Source organism: Macrotis lagotis, chromosome 5 (assembly GCF_037893015.1).
Source record: "Macrotis lagotis isolate mMagLag1 chromosome 5, bilby.v1.9.chrom.fasta, whole genome shotgun sequence".
In the NCBI taxonomy this organism is placed as follows: domain Eukaryota; kingdom Metazoa; phylum Chordata; class Mammalia; order Peramelemorphia; family Peramelidae; genus Macrotis; species Macrotis lagotis.
Genome location: NC_133662.1, coordinates 126,878,402 through 126,901,874, shown reverse-complemented (window position 1 = coordinate 126,901,874; position 23,473 = coordinate 126,878,402). Strand labels below are relative to the sequence as shown.

General features: G+C 34.0%; 1 protein-coding gene across 1 annotated transcript; it reads right to left on the bottom strand.

Annotated features, from left to right (window-relative positions):
- Nucleotides 1-4,644: 4,644 nt before the first annotated feature.
- Nucleotides 4,645-22,791, bottom strand: GJA1 (gap junction protein alpha 1). Its single transcript, XM_074187476.1, has 2 exons — nucleotides 22,565-22,791; nucleotides 4,645-7,588 (listed from the first exon to the last, which is right to left on the bottom strand). The coding sequence occupies exon 2, from the start codon at nucleotides 7,570-7,572 to the stop codon at nucleotides 6,424-6,426; it is 1,149 nt and encodes a 382-aa protein (XP_074043577.1). The 5' UTR covers nucleotides 7,573-7,588; nucleotides 22,565-22,791; the 3' UTR covers nucleotides 4,645-6,423.
- Between the last annotated feature and the right edge of the window lie 682 nt (nucleotides 22,792-23,473).

Genomic DNA, 23,473 nt, shown 5'->3' with positions numbered 1-23,473 from the left:
TGACATCAAAGCAAAAACCATGTCTTTAACTAGTTAACCTATTGTGTCTATTAGTTATGTTCATATGATGAAGAACTTAAATGACTTGAAGTAGAACTCCCAAATTTAGAAGTCTTTGTTTAACTATAATTTATCTAGCCCTAGATAAATTTTTTTTTACTTTTATATTTGAATCTAGTCATTTCCAATTCCAAGTCTTCAAGGGCATATAGTATACCCTATGACTCAAGCTCAAAACTTGGTTTCTGAAAGGTCTCAAAGTTTTACTCTAAGATCCTTTTAGAGGCTTTCATATGAATTTTAATTATAAAGTCTTCTTTTCTCTTTTGTTAGCATGGATGAGGCTGTACAGCAAACAGCTATGTTGAACATATTTATTCTTTACTATCCATTTTCTTTATGACCAAAATAATCATTTTCATTTCTGCCAGGGAACTATAGCTCTTAATCAACAAAGGGATAAAATTCTCAAAATCAACTCATGACTTTCTGTTCTTATAATTCTAATAAATAGTAATAGTATCTGAATGGTTAAAAATACTTGCAAATACAGAAAAAATTCTGCTCAGTTTCACATTACCTGGGGGCAGAGAGTTCACTGGGAAAAAAATAAACATTTGGACTTCAAGTCTGACTTTTAACGGAAAAGGTAGGTGTCTGGTTGGGACCATTTTTGTATTCAACAGGAAAGTGTATGGGCATTTAAACCACCCTTTAGGTAACAATTTAAATAAGCACTGGATTGGCTAGAGTAGAGGACCTTCCTGGTCCCTTTCCACTCTTAGATTCTGGTTCTATAATTACTGGAGACATCAGTTAAGCACTCAGACACAAAGTTCCTGAACAATTTGAGTCTGAAAAACTAATATAAGAATCTTCTGGAAGCGACCCCCCCCCTTTTACTTAAGTTTCATTTTCCTAAACTTCATTTGGTGTTCCTTAGATTTTAGTTAATTCTATGTCCATGGTATATGTCTGTAAGTGGCCAGGTGAAAATTCTAACATGCTCAGCCTCAGCTATACTACAAATAATTAAAGAATGGTAGAAAATGAGTTTAAGTCAGTAGTATTTAAGTAATATTTTTATAACTTTTATTCTTTATTTACTCAGTTTTATTTAATGATAATAATAATAATAAACTTTTATAAGCAGCAACTCTATTAAGTTTTCTCTTTCTTCGTCCAAAGTACTGCTGATGGTCTGACACATTGGAATTTGAAATGTGAAATCATCAGGAGTGTTAGCATGTAGGCAAGGAACAAATAGTAGCAATAATGAACAAGGTAAAGGAAATTCATTATAGTTTTCACAATCCTAGAAAAGAACAAAGTTGAAGCAACAGAAATCTGTTAAGTGTTATAGTAACCAGTCTGAATCACATAACTATACTGACCCTCCTGTGTCTAGAGTAATTAGTCTAATTCAGAGAATATTGAATATTATAATTTTGTGCAAAATTCTGAAAAGTGGTATAATTGCAGTATAAAAACCACTATCATTGTGCAAAATGTAGGCAATTTATATAAAAATGTGAATTTAAATGAAGAGTTTTATAATATGGATAAGCCATGAAATATTAGATTAGAATCCTGTAAATAGGAAGGGACTTTGAAAAGACATTCTCTTTGCATATAGCAAGTTTTTAAACCATCTTTTATAGCAAAGAGAAATGAAGGAAGTCATAATAACATCCACTGAGGCTATCAACACAAATCGAGGAACAGAGAATTACATAGTTTCTCAAAACCTTATACAAATTTGAGAAAATCCTTTATTTTCTAAATGTAAAAAAAAGAATAAAGTTTATAAAAAATGCAATAGTTTTTATTGTGCCTAGCAGAGTACTTGGAATGTAGAAGGTGCTTGTAAATGTATGTTAAATGAATAAATGAATGAATAATTCTTCCAATGTTTCACAGTCTTAAATAGAGTCTAAATTGATTTTTAGTTTTTTAACACAGTCCATCTGTTATGCCAAATAAAGATGTTAAAGAATCTGTATCATTCTGCCCAGGACAGCCTGGTCTTTCCCAATTTTTAACTTCTTCAGACATATCTGAAGAGTTAGCTTCCATTTATTCCTGCCTAACTCTGTCCTAAATATGTGAAATGGGCTCTTAACAGAGTATCTCCATACCAAGCATGAGAGCTGATGACTTTTTTCCACAGTTAGCAACATTTATATCTCATAGGGGTCCCAATATTTTGGTGTCAAAAAATTAGCAAAGAGAAATGGGAAAATTCAGGACACTGAACCATGTAAGGGGAGACTTGAAAGGACATGGAATTGAACTGAGATCAAATTTGGTACTGGGTTGATGTTGGGACAATCTCTTGACCTCTCTAGGTTCTAATTTGCTTATATTTAAAATAATCTAGTTAGATGAAGTCATTTTTGAAGATCCCTAACAGTTCTAGATCAATGCACTATGATGTCAATGAACAGGTTTAAAACAATATAACCTCCTATTTCCCCCCACACACAGGCTAATAAAAATTCACTTTCTTCTCCATAATCAGACACATTAGTCTTCATATTAAGGATACACTCAATTATCTGCTTTATATTCATAGATATAAACTAGAAAAATTACATTATAAAGATGTCTTTCACTAAGTGTGTTACATGGATTTAAACATAAAACTTAATTTTTAGGATGGAGACTTGAGTTGTTTTCAATACAGAAATTCTGTATAGAGACATTTTTAACATGGTATATTTTTAACATGGAAACTAAGGGATAATACACATCACAACCAATCTGGATTCAGAAGATCTGGTTCCAAATCCTGATTCTGCTATTTCCTTATCTAAATAACATTAGGCAAGTCACTAAACTTATGTAGCTACTTTTTCTAATCTTATTTTTTAAACTTCATTTTAGAAGCTTAGAATGTAGATATGGACATGGGGAAATATGATTTTAAATTAAAATTAACATTAATTCATAATAACTGCTTAGTAACTAGCTAATGAGTTATGTTTAAAAATGTATTACATATATTAATCTGTGAATAACAACTTACATTATTGTGCTTAAGATGGATTTTCTAATTTTTTTACACTACCTTCTACTCTACATATTATCTTTGAATCTTAAATTTTATTTGTTTGCCTGCCTCCAAAAACAAAACCTTCAAAAAAAAGACTCAGGTCAAACTCATAGCCCTCTGGGACAAGTGGCAGTAAAACTCTTTAGTGTGAACCTAGTCAGAATAAAATATAATTGGGAAGTGTTTAACAAAGCAAATAAAATAAAATCATACACAGGCAATTTTAATTTGTGTTTAAGTCAACATGTTTCCTGCAGAGATCAATTGCTATTTGACACCTTTGGGTTATACCACTTTCTTGTATATCAAATTTATGTTTCATTTTTGAGTCTTCTATTTTTTTCCTCATAAAATAATTTTTCAGATCCAGAGTTGGACAGACTTATCACTATGTATAAAACTAGCCAGACATACTGCTTAAAGCAATCCTATTTCAGGATTAATATCCTGAAGGCATCATATGAATTCAAATTGTGCATTATGTGAGGGGTTTCCTTAAATATACAACACAAATTCATTAAAAAATGAAAGGATTTACTAGACAAGTCTGGAATAATTTATAATTGTTCCTAATTATTCTAAATGGAATAAAACAAATATATCCTATTATGTCATTTTTCTGTGAGACAATGGATAGGATCAAATTTTTAATCCTAGGATATAAGCTTATTTAAAAAAAACATAATCAAGAATAACTATATAAATTCCCAACTCATTTAAAGCATGAATTTGAAAGTTGAAGAATTCTATTATAAATTCAGACATGTATTCTTATTATTCAGACTCCCTAAGTAATGAAACTAGGTTTCAAAGACCAAAGTAAATAAATTTCAAAAATGGTCAAGTACTGAATAGCACTTAAAATTAAAATTAGCTTGTCTCAAGAGTTCTGGATTTGGAGTCAGAAAATTTGCGTTCAGATTCTTACTTTATTACTTATTACCTTTATGACCTTTGCAATCACCATACAATTTAGTTTCCCATTGATAAAATGAGGTTGGAGCAACTAATTTCTAATGTCCCTTATAGTTCTGCAACCTAAGATTGAGATTTTAAAAAAATATTTTCTAACTAAAAAAGTGATTTTTAAAAGTCTTAATTTTTTGTTTGATTCAGTTTATTTGTTTTATACTAAGGGAAAAGTATGACATAGTGGCTGAAGAACTTGCTTCTGACCCATGAAAAGCTTAGTTTAAGTGCTGCTTGTGTCATACCAGCTATGGAATCCAGGGCAGGACCTTAAATCTCTCAGTGTTTCAACAACTCTCTAAGCTTATAAATTACAAAAAAGTAGCTATCCTGTGTTGGCAGAGAGAATTTTCTCCTCAAAGAATTCCCAGCACCATTGGATCAGAGGTACCTATCCCTTTAAACCCAAATAAACGTTTCCATATACAAGGATAGCTTACTAAATTTTAGTTTAAATAAAATATATGTTTTGATTACACATGCCCTATAATTTGAATATGTAAAGCAGAATTTGAATGATGATCTTTATGTGTAACTTGAAATGGTAGACATGGGGCCCTAAAAATGCTAAAATGAATAAATAAAAAGAAAAGGAAACACAAAAAAAATGATGAAGCCGGTTTTATACTAAATTAAAATTTTATTGACTAAAGAACACTCCTGGAAATAGAATCTGATGGACTAGATCTACATACATGCAATGAAACTGACCATGACAGTAGTTTAATATGGAATGTCAAACAGATTAGTCTGTTGCATTGTACAAAATTGTTTTATGTATGTTGTGCAACAAAATGAAAACTATGCTAAGTATTTCCCCTGTTCGACTGTGATAAACTAAAAAAAGAAAAAAAGCGATGCACTTGAAGAAACTGGTTGATTTCTCTGGCATATATTTCAAATAAATTAGTTTCTTGTTTACTTTTCAAAGCTTCTTCTGGTCTCTGTTGAATTTCCAAGCAAAATGTAAGTGCAAAGTCAAAATTTCTGAAATCCCCCAGAGATTGAATTGTCAGCCTCAGAAAAGAATGCACAATGACAGCTAATCCTGTTCAGTTGTATGCATGAAGTAAGGCAAAACCAAAACAGACCAGTTACTGCAAAATTCATGTAGGCACACGTAATAGTCCAGCTCTAAGCATTTCTTCTAAGATTCTCACATTAATGACTAAAGCTTGTTTACAGTACTAAAGTTTCTATTGTTCAAGCATCAATGATTACATTTCAGAAAAAATCATCCATGCCCTCAATAGTGTCACTGCTACGTTAAAAAAAAAATTAACAAAACAAGTATCCATAATAGGATACATGGAAAAAAATGTGTTTTAGAATTTAAAAAAAGACTAAAGTGTGCTTTTCTGGCACAGCAGGAATTATATAATGTAAACACCATATTGGCCCACACCACAAAATCCATGAGAAAAGTTCAATTCGGAGCACGCTGTATGTGCATTATTTTACTGCCTGTGCTTGTGATTTCACACTGAATATGCCTGTACCGATCAATATACAGGATATCAAGATGCACTCTAACACACACACACATACATAACACACAGAGACACACACATGATTTTCCCAAAATTAAACATGGTTTGACTCAATGACTCCAACTTGTAAATGTGCAAGTAGTAGCCAAATTGTTTTAAGATTGTCTAAAGGAACAGAAGGATGTCAAAAGTGATTTAGGAATAAGGATTTATATATGATGGTAGGATAAGTAAAATGGGTATAAAAATATCAAATTTATGAACAGGGAAAAACTTTTACCTGGATGAATGACCTACAAGTATATATGGAAACTCATCTTTCTGGTGGGTCTTGTCTGAAATTTTAGTTGATTCAAAGGATATAAGTTATCTGGTTCAAATTCATTGAAACTAGAGGATCAGACCTAACAAGCTTATTTCAAAGTGCAAATTTTAACAATGGAATGTTCTGAATAGGGAAACCATAAAGGACAATCCTAAGTCTTTAACTTGTTCAAAAGAAATAACATTTTCAGGCAGCATTTCATCCTGACAAAAGTGATTTCTTAGTTAAACAGAAAATCATTTAACAACTAACATTTTACAAACACACTCACATATATAAAACCTTTCTAGGGAGAGAAAAAAAATAAACAAAAAAAAACACCCAACCTATGCAGTGGCTAATCTTTTCCCATTTTTTTTTTAGTATTTAAATTTTCTGAATCAACTACTTTAAATATCATGTGCCTCTCTCAGCCTCCCTCCCATTTCCCCCAAAAGAACCCAAGTATTTTAAAGTCTTTGTGTTTCTCAAGCCTCCTGCCTGAGGTTATTAAGTACCACCTCCAATGGAAAAGAAGTAACACCTAGGATGCACATCCAAATGCACCATTTTTTCACTACTGATCCAATATTGTTGTTGTAGAGTTAGATTTCCAGGTCATCAGGCCGAGGTCGGCTGCTGGCCCTGCTGCTGGCTCTACTGGAAGGCCTTTGGTCCACAATGGCAAGTGGTTGTAGCTCATGACCAGCTGCTAATTTTTTGGAATTCTGGTTATCATCTGGAAAATCAAAAGGCTGGGCATGCGAATTAGAGATGGTGCTTCCAGCCTGTCCCATTCTATTCTGCTCAGCACTATAGTTGGCCCAGTTTTGCTCACTGGCTTGCTTATTGTAGTTACGGCAAGAAGAATTATTTCGATCACCTGTAACGAGCTTATACCCTGGAGGAGACATAGGTGACAAGGGAGCAGTTGGGGAAGAACAGCCATTGAAATAAGCATACTTGGGAGAGCCACAATCTTTGCTAGGACTCAGTGGGCCAGTTGTAGCATGGTAAGGGTCACTTTTTCCCTTTACACGATCCTTGACACCCTTAAAGAACACATAGAATAGCTCAATGATATTTAAGGCAAGGGAAACCAAAGACACAACCAACATGAAGATAATGAAGATGGTTTTCTCTGTTGGCCGGGAGAGGAAGCAATCTACTTGATGAGGGCAAGGATCTCTCTTGCAAGTATAGACTGCATTCAAGCTGAAGCCATAGATGTACCACTGAATCAGTAGGAAGGCCACTTCAAAGACAGACTTAAAAAGGATGCTAATAATGTAGGTACGGAGCAACCCTCCACGCATCTTCACTTTGCCATGTTCTTCAATTCCGTATTTGAATTTCTTTATTTCAATTTGTTTCAAATGCATATCTACATTGGCACCATCAGTTTGAGCAACTTTCAGTTCTTCTTCTTTCTTGTTCAGTTTCTCTTCTTTACGCATCACATAGAACACGTGAGCCAGGTACAAGAGAGTTGGCACAGACACAAAGATGATTTGCAGGACCCAAAAACGCACATGAGAGATTGGAAAGGACTTGTCATAACATACATTTTCACAACCTGGTTGCTGGGTATTGCATCGAAAAGCAGACTGTTCATCACCCCAGGCTGATTCAACTGCAGTTCCCAATAGCAAGATTCGAAAAATGAATAGCACAGAGAGCCACACCTTCCCTCCAGCAGTAGAATAGGCTTGAACTTTGTCAAGGAGTTTGCCTAAGGCACTCCAATCCCCCATGTTAGCTGGATGCTGTCTAAAAAACAAAACAAAAAAAAAATCACATTCATTAAATTATTCTGAGTTATGTTGTTCATAGATTTAAAATATCTAAAATATAATCAAGGATCATGGAAACTATGGAAAAATTCACTTCAAATCTTCACACTATTTTTCTCCCAAAAAGTACAAAATATTCTTACATCACATTTTTATTTCATTTTATTTTCATTTATTATTTCATTTTTTTTAATTACAGGCAAGGATACCCATTTGTAAGTTTATGAGTTCCATATTTTTTTTTACACCCTCCCTTCCGTTCTCTCTTCCCATGATGGCAATCAATCTGGTAAAAGTTGTACATGTACAATCATGTTTAACATATTTTCAACAGGAAAGCACCCCTCTAATACTGGTAGATGGGATACCTATAACTTATGGTCTTTGTTACTCACAACACTGAGAGCTTAAGTGATTTAATCATAGGCCATAGAACTGGTAGATGTCAGAAGCAGGTTTTGAACTCTGGACTTCCTAAGTCTAATAGAAGACTATCTACTATGTCATTCTGTATCTCTGGGGAAAAAAAAAAAAACTATAATAATGCACTTACTGAAATTAATATATTTAAATAAGATGTTTTAAGGTTTCTAGATGCTTGACAAATGGTATCTAATTTTATGCTCATCATAGCCCTGGGAAGTAGGCTCTACTATTATTCTCATTTTACAGATGAGAACACTGAACAGAGAAAGAGAGTAAATGGCATGCTCAGGGACACATATTCAGTATCTTGAGGTTAGATTTGAACTCAAATCTAATTAATTCCATGTCCAGCATTCTATAAATACAGTTTTTTAAACAACAGATATTTAATATTATTTATACCAACTTAGTGGCACAATGGATAAAGGGCTGGAACCAGAGTTCAAATCTGACCTCAGACACTTAGGTGCTTTGTGGATCCTGTAAAATGAGCTGCAAACGGAAATAGCAAATCACTCCTGTATCTTTGCCAAATAAAAATCCAAATTGGGTCATGAAAAGTCAGACTTGATTGAATCGACTGTAACAAAATCGACTGTAACAAAAATAATATGTATATTATTATAGTATGTTATATTATATCATATATAATATTATAACAAAATATATAATGTATAATATATTATATTATTATAACAAAATTATTTATAACTATTTTTTAAATCTATAGAATATTTTTGCACTAAGGTATATCATTAGTTCTATCATTTGCAATGTGACTGGAAAAGCTTTGGTGCTATGTCTATCTTATCAATTTGATAAGTGAGGGCAATGTTTATTTGTTCTGAATTTTGAGGTCCTAAGTATGAAGTTGACCAGTGTTATTCTATGGATTGGTATCTAAGCATAGAGACAAATATTTCTTGACCCAATATATTGGATCATAGGCCTTAAAGAGCAGTACTCTCTCACTTAACACGTAAATGAAATGAGTTATGCTTGTACTTAACTAATGTTAAGTAGCCCAGATTGAATTCAAACTTAGATGCCTTGATTCCAAATAAAGCATCTTTCCCCATACTTCCAGGCTGTTTTTATCAAAGCATGTTTTACTTATAGGCACAAATTATTTACATACATACATATATATATATACATACACACAGGCACATATATACATACATATATTGTTATTGTGGTCTTACCACAGAACTCTAAGCATATTGTGAATTATATACTCAGTGATTCTAATGTCTATTTCATTTTTATTGGCTAAGCAGTGTCAATAATGTGGCACAGATGGCTTCTCTTTGACCAGAAAGGAAGAATAATGCAATGAAATGTTCCAGTTTGACACATTTGTGTATAACCGCTATAAAAGAATATACTTTTAGTACATCATGTTTTACTAAATGGAAAAAAGATGTGATTTGAGCATTTAAGTGGAAGTACTAGTAAAAGGATTAACTTTAGCTTCATTTTCCCACAAAAACACCAGATTCAGTCTATTTTCTCCCTCTTTGGGTAATTAACATTTTTAAGTACACTTGTTGTGACAGATGTGATTTGTAACATTCTTCTAGATAGCTCACATATAAAATACATCCCCATCTGTTGTGTCAACCCTGCCTTTGGTGTGGGAACAACAGGAGTATGGTCTGTTAAATATACTATTATTTGAATGTTTTTGTTTTTGTTTTTTACTTTTCTATAACCTTGAATGATAGTAAACCACTGCCCTAAAGAAAAGATGTAGGATAAATGGGTAACAAATGATTCACATTCAGCTACTGGTTGCAGAAAAATTGTTGGAGATAATAAGTGAGGGCAAGAAAATCTATCCAGTCTTCATTGGCTGACGTTAATGAGAGGGAATTGGTTCCCTCAATTTAGACTGTGAATAGAATTATTCCAATAAAAATATAAAAGATCAGATCAATAACATCATTAGTTTGAGAAGGAACTTCATGATGTAAGTAGCAGTGGGAAAATCAAGAAATCATGATAGATCCAACTTCATATTCTTGTAGTCCTAGAGTCAAAAATCACCAAAGGCAAAATGAGAAGTTACATTGGATTATGCTGTAAGTAGAACAAGAGGCAAGATTGGGTATAAGGAGAGAAACTGAGTGCCAAGGACTGCTAGATCATTTAGTGAAATCTCCAGGAGGATGAAGAAGATACTGGAGGCCTGACGATCAAGGAGGAGATAGCCTTAAAGCTTAGAGAGGGATGAAGTTTTCTTACTAAGAGCCAAGAAAAATAAAGGAAGAATTATTCCTGATTCATCGTCATCAAGTCTAGGGTGAGGAGAAGGAGGCAAAAGGCTTCTTGATGATAGACTGAACTGAGGAGTGAAGAGGAGAGTGTAGGGGAAAGGTTCCCGCCTCCCTCCCTAGATTCTCTTAATTAGGGACTAAAGGCAAATGTAACTACAATGTACATAGATGATCAGACCTATAACAAAGACTTGATGCTAATTAGCAATGTGACCACTGGCAAGGTATTTAACTTTTCTGAGCTTTGGTTTTCTCATTTCTAAAGCGAATAGATTTTGCTAGATTACATTTGAGACTTCTTTCAGTTCTAAATCTATGATCTATGATCATCTGAATGAGACTCCAGAAAGCCAAAACACCAACAGGCTTGCCCAACAAAAAGTCATCAGCTAAAGAAAGCAAAAACCAAGTTAAAACTGAGGAAATGGAGATGAGAACTAGAATGTCTAGTCACTCATAAATTGGCATACTGGATTAATCTTGCAATTGTTTTAAGCAAAGGAACAAGTTCTGGGCATCCCGTCATTTGCTATTTCATCACCCACTGTCTAAAAACAGAGAGAGCTATGTGGACAAGATGAGGATTAAAGTTTGGTAAATAGTGAAGCTGTAATTATCTCAGGTATTGTCAAAGAAAATACATTTTGGCAAATTTAAGGAAAGAAGGAAAATATGATAGGTCAGAGACCGAAGTAGATTGCAGTTAAATTAATAATAGAAGGGAATAAATAAAGGATTTGGAAGAAGATCGTGTAGTAAAAGGAAAACTGCTATTGTTTTTAAATTAAAATACAATTCTAGGGTCTTACTAGAGTATTAATATTTAAATTCAGCAAAGAATGGGTTCCTCACACACACATATAATACATATTTAAGAGGAAATACCAATATATTCTCAAATAAGTTACCATCAGTTCGGCAAAGGCTTGAAGCAGTGAGAAAACTACTGGGTAAAAGGGATAGAATCCAATCAAAATTCAAATTTACCATTTAATATTTGTTTCCTTGTCCATTAAGTTAGTGGATTTAATTAGATTACTTTTAATGTCTCTTCTAATGTTAAATATAGTAATACCCCTAAACTAAAGATGGGATTAGGTAATTTAGACATTGGTTCATAATCATAAGAATTTTGATGAAAGATCCATAAAACATTTGTTTCTATTCATATGTGAACAATAAACTTCATTTTTCTTGCTCTATCTCTTCATGTATGATATCCATTGTACTATCATGGCTAGAGTGGTAAATAGATGCCCTTCCTCCTTGCCCTCTTCAAGGACATAAAAGCTGTACCCAAAGGATTCATGTGCCATGAAACATAGAAAGGCCTTGTCTTAGGGTTTCCAGGATGGAACAAGGAAGAGGCTAGAACAAGGAAGTGCAATGATAGACCTTCCACTTACCTTTTATAATTAGTTTTGAAAAGGGCAGTCTGTACTTAAAGCCTGCAGGCTACCACCAAAAAAAAAAAAAACCCAACAGCAACAACAACAACAAAAAAAACTAGAGTGAGAGACACTGGGTCAAAGTTCCCTAAACATAAAGAGGGTACTTTCATTTTTAGTTTTCATGGACAAATTTAGGTCTAGATTCTGAGAGGATAGGGATTTGGTCAGTGAAATGAAGAGGAGAACTAAAAGTGGCAGGCTAACTACAAATGTCAAAAGGACAATAGATAGTCCTATCTGGGAAAAGAAAAGGATCAAGAAAAGTTGTGATGAAAGATATAGAAATTAAAATAGACAAGAGGAGAAAGGAAGTCAGGAAGGAGCAACTTAGTCTTGAGGGACAGATGTTGTAGAGGAAAAAAAATCGATTATCTATTGAAGAGAAAAATATTAGGTTATGAATTAAGAAAAACAATCTACTAGGTTCATATGAGCAGCAAATGATTTTTGGACTTATGTCAGTAGACAGCTTTGAGTTTCTTTGTGATGATGTGTAAATTGGCCCTAATTCTATTCCCAAAGATTTTCAATTTTTTTGTCAGTGCCATCTGCTTTTCCTCAGAAAAATAGCAGTCTTGGATGATAGATTTCAAAATTTCAGGAAAACATCCAATAAGGTATATTTGTAAACTTTTAATGATTACCAAATTCTTCCATATATTGTACCATAATCATTCAATGAAAACAAGAGTTTAAGACAGATTTTGCCCATGATTAAAAAAAAATAATTTAAGCTAGCCAAAGTTTTATATCATTATTCAAAGTTCAGTAAGTTTTCAAAGATGATTAAAGGTAAGAACTACAGAGATTACATCAAATGAAAAATCTAGAGGGGTTTTTAAATAATCATGAATCACATGAAATCATTTGTTCACATTAATATAGTATGGAAGAACACACAAAGTGTCACATATTAATGTCCCTTTCAATTGAATTCTGACAATCTACAAAAGTCTTAATAGTGCCAGTGCAATGTTTGGATAATTCCTTGGAATTTTCCTTATGGTTGAATCAACAAACAAAACTTGCAAAATAATGGTTTTACACCCAAATAACTTCTACTTGAATTTAATGAGTTATGCACACTCATCAGAGAAATAATGTAATTTAATAGATCGTATTTATCAGGTTGATCACCTAGTTTCAGGCAACATGAACACACCCATCATTATCACTATCTAAGAGACAATCAAAAAATTTGAAGACAATGGACATTAAACCATGTGATTCACAATAAAGGTAACAAAATCAGCAAAAGCTAACTCTTAAATACTGCATCCTTCTATCATCATTCACTTTTCTCTGCTTGTATAGATTAATCATGCTAAAAGTTTTTCCACCTGATAGATGGCATCTTCCTTACTCTAAGCCTTTATTGAAAAAAAAATTTAAACCCTACAATTATTATATATTAAAGTCCTTTTATAGACCATATTTCATTAAGTCACCAGTAGGTAACCGATAGAATCTTTTTTTACACATTGACCAAAGCACAGAGAGGATGTCTGACTCTTAATTATACAGGAAGTCAGTAGCAGAGATGGGAATGTGATTTTTCCGCTTTCTAGCTCCTAAATCAGGAGCTATATTTGTTGGATGGATCCTGGAATTAACTGGTATAAGCAAACTCTTTGTAAGAGTCAATTGCTAGAACTAAATGAATTCTTTTGATACACATTTGCTAGTTACCTTTCACAAGTCATAAATGGAACCCTATTAAAAACTATTGACATCAAAAACCCCAACCATAAAATTGTACTTTCTTTGGCACCATAAAGAAGGAAGCAACAAAAGTAGCCAAACTCTGATCCCAAGAGTTTGGCTGAGCATATTCAGAATTCTTGTCAAGAGCAGGGAAAGGTCCAAAAGGGGTTAAGTACTTCTTAAATTTGAAGGAAAAAAGAAGAGGATTCCCAAAGCAACTAAAGCAGATATACTCTCCATATTTTGATAAAGTCCTTTCTTTCAGGTGTTCCACTTTCCCTTTCTACATCAGCTCCTCCTCCACCAAATCACAAGAATTCTAATTTGTTTTATTAAGAATACAAATACCTTGAAAACACAGCTTTAATCTGAAATTATTTTGACTACTTTTTTTGCCAGATACCAAAAGATAAATCATGCTTCTGGACTTTTGTTTTTAAGCTAATTCAAGCAGAGTCAAGAATCTGAGTCTTCAGATATCAATAGTGAGTGTTACTTCACTCAGATTAAAAAATAAATTTTAATTTCAGTCAGATAATTTCTCAATAAAAATAAAATTTAAGGTAGCTCTCAAATTGGGGGAGGTAGTTAAAACATTTTTTTCTAAGATGAAAATAGATAACACAGGCTCATTCATGTCTAAAATGGCACTTGACAATTCTGTTACTATAACAGGTAAACACTTAAGTTGGGATAAATTTGATATAATTGTAAAATCATTGATTGGGAGTTAGGATATCTAAGTCCCACTTTGCCACCAATAGGCTATATGACCCTAGTTGCTAGAACTAAATGAAATTTTTGGTACACATTTGTTATGTTACCTTTCACACTCATAAATGGAACCCTATTTATTTTACACAGTGACCAAAGCAGAGGGAGGATGTCTGACTCTTAATTATACAGGAAGTCAGTAGAAGAGATGGAAATCTGTATCATACAGGGAAATATGTGTGTGTGTGTGTATGTACATACACACACACACACACACACACACACATATAGTATAGTTTTATACATACGCACACATATAGTATAGGTCAGGGAAAACCATATGGGCTCTGGAGTCAGATGATTTGGGTTCAAAATCTATGACATTGAGCAAGTTACTTCACTTTGGGTTTCAGTTTTCTCAGGTTTAAAAAAAAAGGTGGGGGAGGGGTCAACTTGAAGGTCTCCAAGGTCCCTTATAGTTCAAAATCTATTATCTTTAGTCATTTTCACCTCTCTGGGTCTTGCATCAAATTGGGGTGTTAGTGATGGGGGAAAAAAAATTCCAGGAAAACAAATCTATTCCTTTTTTTTCCTCTTAAAGTCTCTTCTATTTTAACTTCTTAACTTGTTTATTATTTGAAATCATTAACAATTGAATGTGGAAAGATAGGTAGAAAAGTTTCTGGAAGTTATATTATTAGATTACAGTATGGGTTTATCAGGAAAAGCAAGGCAGGATCATTTGTGCCCTTTTGAAAAGAAAACAAACACAAAAGACTTATAGTAGAAAAATATCTGCTATCAAAGAACTAAGAATCATACCCCCAAAACTCTTCTTTAAATGTCATAATTCCCTGATCTCAATGAAATTGTTTCAAAAAGGCAATATTTATAAGACTTTGTGCCATGTCTAATAATATTTAGAAAATAAACCAAATACTTTTCTATTTTTCTACTATTTACACACACATATACATTTATTAACTGAGTTATATTAGAAAATGAGGGGCATCCAGGTGGCACAGTAGACAGAGGGCTGGGTCTGGAGTCAGGAAGGCTCATCTTCCTGAGTTCAAATCTAGCCTCAGACACTTTGTAGTTGTGTGACCCTAGGCAAGTAGCTTACCCCTGTTTGACTCAGTTCTTCACCTGCAAAATGAGTGGAGAAGGAAATAACACACCAATATCTCCACCAAGAATAGCCTAGAAGGGGTCACATGGACATGACTGAAACAACTTAGCTATTACAACAACAAATTAGAAAATGAACAGAAAAAAAGTTTATTCTACAATAATGGAAAAATCAAAGGCTTCATTGATCTCTATAGGTCTGCAACTTATACTGTCTTCCTTGGAATCTGTTGTTTAATTGCCAGTAGGTATCAGTAAAATAGGGGGAACTTGGAGACTCTACCATAATCTCCAAATACACTGGAACCTATTTCAGTAGAAGGGATTTTTATAATACAAAGTCTAATAAGCCATGCTTTTTGCATTTAACATTGCACTGGCCAACATTTTTTCAAGAATCCCAGGCTCCCTCCTCTGTGTAATTTTTCTTGTATAGGGGAAAAATATATGTATATATGCATATATATATGTGTATGTATATCTGTGTAATTATGTTTATGTATATGTGTATAGGTTAAGTTTGTTCTTGTTCTTCATTATCAAAGAAGACCAAAATGACATCACGACAATATTTGTATTCTATATATGTGTGTTGTGTGTATGTGTATATACATATATACATGCACGCACACACACACACACACACACAGAGTTTCTCCTTCCCACTCCCAATTGCTTCCTACATTCAGACTTATATGTACAAGTTTTCACATTCCTAGTAGAAGATTAGATTCTTGGGGCTTGCGACCATCATATCCTCTTGAGCTGAATATGGGAGAAATAGTAAAACAAAGTTGAAGTTGACTAGATCTGGCATGAGAGAACCTATGTTCAAATCCCTGTTTGCCTTTGTATAATTTATTTTCTTTGGGTCTCATTTTTCACTTCTGAAAGTTGGATTAAATTAGTATCAAAGGTTCCCTTTATCTCAAAATCCATGATTCTATGAATTTAATCAAAGTACTGATTAAAAAAAAACCTATTTCAAGAATATACACATATATACTCTAGCTGCTGAGTACAACTAAGCTTTTCAATAGTTTCTTGATTTTATTAAGCAGCTACATAATGATTTCAAACTAGCTACTTTGAATTTTTATTAAGTTTGACAGTAATATTATTATAGGTTGAAAGGACAATTAAGAAAGAAGTGATGTTATTATTCAAGCTCTAGGTACAAAGTCTTTAATTAACTCCAGATCTGGAGCATTAATATAATCTGTTGTGTTCCATATCATATTTGTAAATTCTCTTTATAATTTTTTTCACATTTTTATTGTGTGTGTACTGTTTTGAAATTTGACTATGGTTGACTATCTAAATTCTTACATGCAGTTGCTTAAAATTGTAAGTTTCTTTGAACTTGTGTATGGAAGTAGCTTGCTTTAGTAGAAAACCTTTAATTTGGAATCAGAGGGCCTTGATTCAAATTCCAGTTCTCCTTACTGTGAGACAGTTCAGTAAGTCTCTTTCCCTTTCTGGGCATCCATATCTTCATTAGAGTTTTCATTTCCTGATATCCTGATATCCTTATCATATAGCTTTGTTTTTTTAAAAAAAAATCTTTTCATTTCTGTAGGTGTCTCAATTTGGTGAATGGCATTTTACTCTTAACAGCTGAATTGCCTTAAAATCTCTTATAGAAATACAATTTGTTAATCCTCTGTCCCCCATCCAACAACTCCTTAAACCGAGGTGCTAATCGCCACAAAAGCTTCACTAGATAGTTGTGGGAAGCAGGGGAGGGAATAGGTAAAACTCACTGCCTACCTTGACAAAAGTATAGAGGCTATACCCACATACGGCCCATTAGTATTATATTGATGGAGAATGAAAATACTAAAGGGAGCAAGAAAATCGAGCATATTTAGGATCTAGATGATGGCTGTGTTCAAGCAATCATTCTCCCTGTAGTGCATTATCTACTACCCCATACTCCCAGCGAGGGCTTTTCTGTGTTCTTTTGGAAAGGGTACATATAAGCACCCATCTGGTGATAGGCATATAAACTGGTGACTTCGGAGTTATTTTCTTATTTAGTGTAGTGATCAAAGAACAAAGTTAGAAAAAAAAGGTGGTGATGAATAATAGTGGTCTCTCTCCTTCAAATGAAGCCTTGTCTACAAAGTGTACAAGTCTAGGGGAGTGAAAGGAGGAACAACTGACTGCAGGTCAGAAGACCTATATTCAAGACCTAGCTCTTTTCACTAATTAACTATGTGACCCTAGCACACTTTGTAACAGACTTTTAATTTTGATAGTCCTTAGTTTACTCATCTGTAAAATGAAAAATCCTGCTTAGGTGATCTTTTAAATCCCATCTAGTCCTAACATACTAAGCTTCTCACTAATTTGAGTGATGTTTTTCCATATTAAATTGACTCCTTGTTTTGACATCTTGACATACCCATAGTACTACTATGAATATGCCAATTAGGAGAAAACTATTTTCTTCTTACTTTAGAATAGACTTTCTAAATATTTCTTTTCTTACTTTGATGTAATTTCCTTAAGAAGGAAGAAATAAGAATTAACATTTAAAAATAATAAGACTTCAGGAAGAGACCTTCTGAGGGTCCTTCACTTTTAAAAAAAAATTTTGCTAACAATATAATAGGTTCAATTTGTAATCCATACGAAATTTTATTTTATGCATTTAAAAGCATTATTCTGAGAAAGGATCTATACTCTTCACAGTTTAGGCTTCACAAACCCTTTCCAAGGGTTTCATGACACAAAAATGGCTAAGAATCTCTGAAATAGAGAGATTTTCTTTTTTTTCTTTTCTTCAAGCTGTTGGTACCTTTAACTGTAAAATCTTATTTCAATAGGCAATTCTTGATTAGAGTTATATGGAAGAGGAAAAGGTGAAACAATGTTTTCTGTGAATTACCATGGAAATACTGGCCGAAGTATCTGTTCAAGATACAGGTTAAGAAACAATGAAGAAAGCAAAATAGTTTGACTGAACTTGCTACTTACTGGCTTTGTGACTAGAAGCAAGCCATTCAGCCTCTTGGAGTCTCAGTTGCCTCATTTGTAAAAAGGCTGAACTTGATGACCTCCAAGCATAAAGTCTACAGCTCTGTGATTCTATTCGGAAAACCATGAAAATTCTTAATCGCACAGGAAATCTGCCACCCAATGGTCAGTTCACACTTTGTTAACACAACGCACTGAAAAAGAATAACCCTTTTGTGTTATTTTAGCAATGTTTTGACAGAAGTACTTGAGAGGCCTCATTTTTGTCAGAAATGGTTTAAAAATCTAAGGAAGTTTAAAAATAAAGAATAGAGCAAATGGGTAAAGATATTTTGTGAAAAACTGAATTTATTTATTGAAAATTATAAGAAGCATTTACTAAGTAACTATAATGTACTAGCCTCTAGGGATAAAAAAAAAGGTAAAACATTGCCTCTACCTTTAAAATGAAAGAAAAGAATATGCTATTCTGTAGAGGAAAAATAAAAAAAAATATTAAATACTTTAATTTAGAAAATAGTTTCAAATTTTTATATCATCCAGTTGGGATGAGGATATTATTTGAATACATCACTTTTGTCTCCACTTGGTAATTGTATGTGTGTGTGTGTGTGTGTATGTGTTTCTGTGTATATATATATATATATATATATATATATATATATATATATATATATATATTTGTGTGTGTGTAAGGGTATTAATGCTCAGAAGAGACATGGAAAAGACCTACAAAAGACATAGAAAAAAGAAAAAAGGAGGAAAAGAGAGGTAATATATGTGTATGTGTATATGTGTGTGTGCATGCATGTGTGTGAATTTATAATTGCTTTCCTTCCTACCAATCCTCTCAGTCTGAGAAATACTACCCATAAAATACCTTTATTCTATAGCAGTAGATGGGCTACTACTAGTCAATGGAATGAAATGTGCCATGAGTTGCAATCCTTTTCCAGATTCCTGTATGTCTGTGCCAGAATTTAAAGTAGAAATAAACAACAAAACAATTCAAAAAGCCAAGAAGAGAGAAAAGACCCTTTTGGAAGATTGCAGAAAAATTTCCAATCCCTTTGAATCCTAGAGTTACCAAGGATGCCCAACAATTGAAGAAAAGCAGCTGTGAAAGGTGAATAAGTGAGGAGAAAGATAATTTGTCAATAAGTTTCAGAAGGCTTCAGGAAAAAAATGAAATATTATAAAATAATATTGAAAATATAAGAAAAATATTTTCTTTACATTTTGTTCCCTACCCCCTCCACTCCTGCAAAAACAAACAAACAAGCAAAAGGCAGTTACATTCACAATTAGGAAATAAAATTGCTCCTCATTTGGCAAGATGGTATATTTCATAATCAGTGCATTGCGAGAGAGAGAGAGAGAGAGAGAGAGAGAGAGAGAGAGAGAGAGAGAGAGAAACTGTCTTTAGGACAATGTTATAGATATTTCTCCCTAAGAATCTCTCTTGCATCTGTCTTCCACTCTCCTGTCTCTTTCATTCTCTGTTTGTATGTGTGTCTCTCACTCTCCTTTCTCTATGTATGTATGTATGCATGTACATATGTATGTATGGCTATCTCACTCTCCTTTCTTTTTCTGTCTCTCCATCTGTCTCTCATTTTCTGTATGTCTCCTTTTCTGTCTCTCTACACACACACACACACACACACACACACACACCCCTTTGCAAGCTTCTAAAGAGCAAGACTTTTTCATTGTTTTTGTATTCCCACACCTAGCATAGTGCATGGTATGTGCCATGGAAAGTTTAAAAAGTTGATTAATTAATGAAAATAATCCTCCCTTTAGGCTAAACTTAATGAATCTCTTCTTAGTGTCTGAGTGTGATCTATCTAAAAGAGTAGTGGAAGATCCCAGTTCAATCCTGGCACTGCCATTTATATTTCCCTATGATCTGGGGCATGTCACTTTACCTTCACCTCACTCCCAGTTTCATCATCTGTAAAATGAGATAGTTGGACTAAGTGAACTCTAAGATCCCTTCTAGTTTTAAGTCTACGATCTTTAATATATGCTAGGTCAATTCATCCTGTGGTCTTTATTGTCTTTTTTTTTTTAGGGAGTGGTTAAATGAAAGGTGGTTTGGGAGTATGGGGGGGGGTTATTCTCCATTATATAAGAGTTTTGCTTCAGCAATGTCAAACATTAAATAAATCACAAATTAGATCAACTCTCATGTTTTCTAAACTAATATTTATCTTTTCTATCATTAAAGACTTCTTTCAAAATGGATGAAATTCATTCCCAAACTATAAGCTTGGGTTTGATGATAAAATTTCTAAGGTTCAGATAAATGTCTGCTATGATCATTCTGCACCCTCTCCTCCAACAAGCTGGGATTGAAACAAACTAGTACAGTCTAATCATCCCTGGATAGGGTTGGGTTGAACAGGAGTAGTATACATTCTTTTCTTCTCTCAGTGATATCTCAATTTCTTCACTTAAACATTAAAGCAATGTCTCCCACTCAGCTCAATCTCAGGAGTGTACATCAGAAGCCCTAAAAAGATTTTAAAGTTCCTTCAAGATAAAACCTATTTAGGCATGTTTTATCATAATGCCTGAATTGATTTGGAAAGTCATAAGGGTGTCTCTGTCTCCTGCATATCCTATCAAATCAGAGAGTGACAAGATTAACTGAACCTATTGTTCCCTTCTCTTGAAGTATTTCAAACATTTCCCTCTGCATACCTATCATCCATTTTTTTCTGTGTAGATATGGATCAACAGGATCAGTTTTACTTGAAGGCTCAGAGGGCAGCAAATCAGTAACATTTCAAAATCCAAAACTTCAAGAATTCTGTAATATGGTAAGCCCTCTATATGTTAAGATGGCAGAACTTATGTTGCCTCTGATCCAGTCACACACAGGAGTCTGAGACACAAGTCACCACTCCCACAAGTATTTTCTTTTTCTTTCAAACTCTTTTTTGTTTAATATTCCCCTTTCAAACACGGGAATTGCCTGGAGAAAATACCTTTTTTTTTTCAGCTTTTTTACTATATATAGCAGGACCTACTTTAAGGAGTTAAATTAATTTCTTTAGACTTCGGGTTAAGGCAGAAGAGGAGAAAATCCTCACTGGGCACAGACTTGCATTTTTGCATTTCTGAATAACAGAACATGTGTTATGTCAATAAAAGAATATATTTTTAATTGGACCCTCAATTCAACATTGGCTGAATCTTCGATTACCGGCAAGAACTCAGGCAACAATAACAATGGGGAAATCCCTCCAGCGTCCTGGAATCTGCTTCAGGTTTAAGAAGAGGCAGCTCTTTGTAAGATGCTGGTTAAGGATCCCTCTACCTAATCTTACCCTAGCTCTGGAAATAAGTTATGGGTACTACTGATTGGCACACGAAGGAGATGGTTCTCCCCGTCGTTGAGATAATCAGTACCCACCAGCCACTGAAAGGACCTCCTTTCCCACAAATTGCCAACGTGGTGGGAAAGCCCAGGAGGCATTCTCTTAAAACCTCTGCTCCATAAGAGAGCTCTCATAGGAGAGTTGGAGGAGTTGGAAACACAGAGTACCTTATTCAAAATACTTAATAATGAACAACAAAAACAAACAAAAAATAACTTTACATTGCATATATCCGTCTGGTGTCTTTCCATCTGTTCTTTTAGAAAAGACGACAATTTCATGGACACACCACGTGCAAGTCACCGGATCAGAGTTAGCAATACCTTAACAACGCGCCTAATTAAGAAGGGAGCTCTGTACAGCCTATTATAAGACAATCAAGATTTCCATATGAAAGTATAAAGTGAAGAAAAGAGATGGGAAACAAGCGAGTTCCAATTCTGCTGTCAGTGCGCACCCTTCCTCCCCCATTTCCTTCCAACTGCAGCACACCTAAATTATTTTAAAAGCCAAAGTAAAATTATATTTTATAGAACGGTACTATTATAACATATATGTGTGCATATATGTATATTCTGGAACACTCCCCCCAAAAAAAATCAGTTACCACTTGCCAGATTCCAAGCAGGCAGTTCTGGACAACATTTTACCTGTTGCAGCATTAACTGACAAAAAAATTTAAACTCTCAAAGAAAACCAGGATATTCGAAAGTTTTGATTTAAAAAAACAAAACAGAACAAAGGAAATCCATTTCATTCACCATACTATTTGCAGTTGTTACTTAAATACAAATTTGAAAATACTTACAAACTTTAGAAAGTTTTATTTAAAGAGAAAGAAGATGATAGATAAAGTTTTTTTTTCTTTAAAACTTACTCTTTTGCTTAAAAGGAGTGATGCAGCCCAAGCAAATGTGTTGAACTCTTTGGAAGCTGAAAGAAAATGGAAAAGCCAGTTCAGGCACTCAGACCTGTCTATTTAAAGTTTAAAAGTCTGCTGCCGTTTTGTCCTTTCCTCCCTCCGTCCCTATGAAAGAAAAGTGCTGATACCTCGTAAAAGCCTTTTTGTAACTTAGAGGACAGAGAGCTTTTTAAAAGTTTCAAGCCACTGACTAAACTTGGAGGAGGGGTTAGCACGAGAAAGGGGAGGGGAAAGAGGGGGAGGAGCGACCCAAGAGGAGCCTGAAGCAACACCAAACTGGGGGAGGAGAGGGAGGCAGAGAGGAATAAAGTGGTCGGGTAAGAAACTGCGGGACTTGAACAGGGTCCTGCTGCTAAAGTCAGAGCAAAAGAAGAGTTCAACTGGTTCCTCTGAGCTATGAGTCTCAGCAACGTTGATAGTGGGTCCCCTTTTCACCAGAAACTCGAACGAGTTAAAAAGTCAATAGTTGCTATGTTTAAAAAAAGTTTAAAGTATTTTCCTAGAACACAGGGTAATGATTGTGAAATATGTCGATAGACAGAGAGAGGACGATTCATAGATGTCGATTTTTTTTTTAATGAGATAGAATTCCTGAGACTAAGTAATGGAAAAAAAGATAAAGGTGGCTGGGAGTAACTTCATATGCAATACTTCTCTTTTCTTGGATAGTGACAAGTAACATGCAAGTGGGGGGGACACTCTCAAGTTTCCAAAGTAAACACATCTGTCTTAACTCCCCCCCCCCCCCCCCCGACTACACTGGATTTTTGCCATTTCCTTCAGATACCAATTGAAAAACCAAGGTGGGTTTACTTAGGACACTTTTCGAAAATCAGCTGACTGTGAAATACTCATAGCATGCAT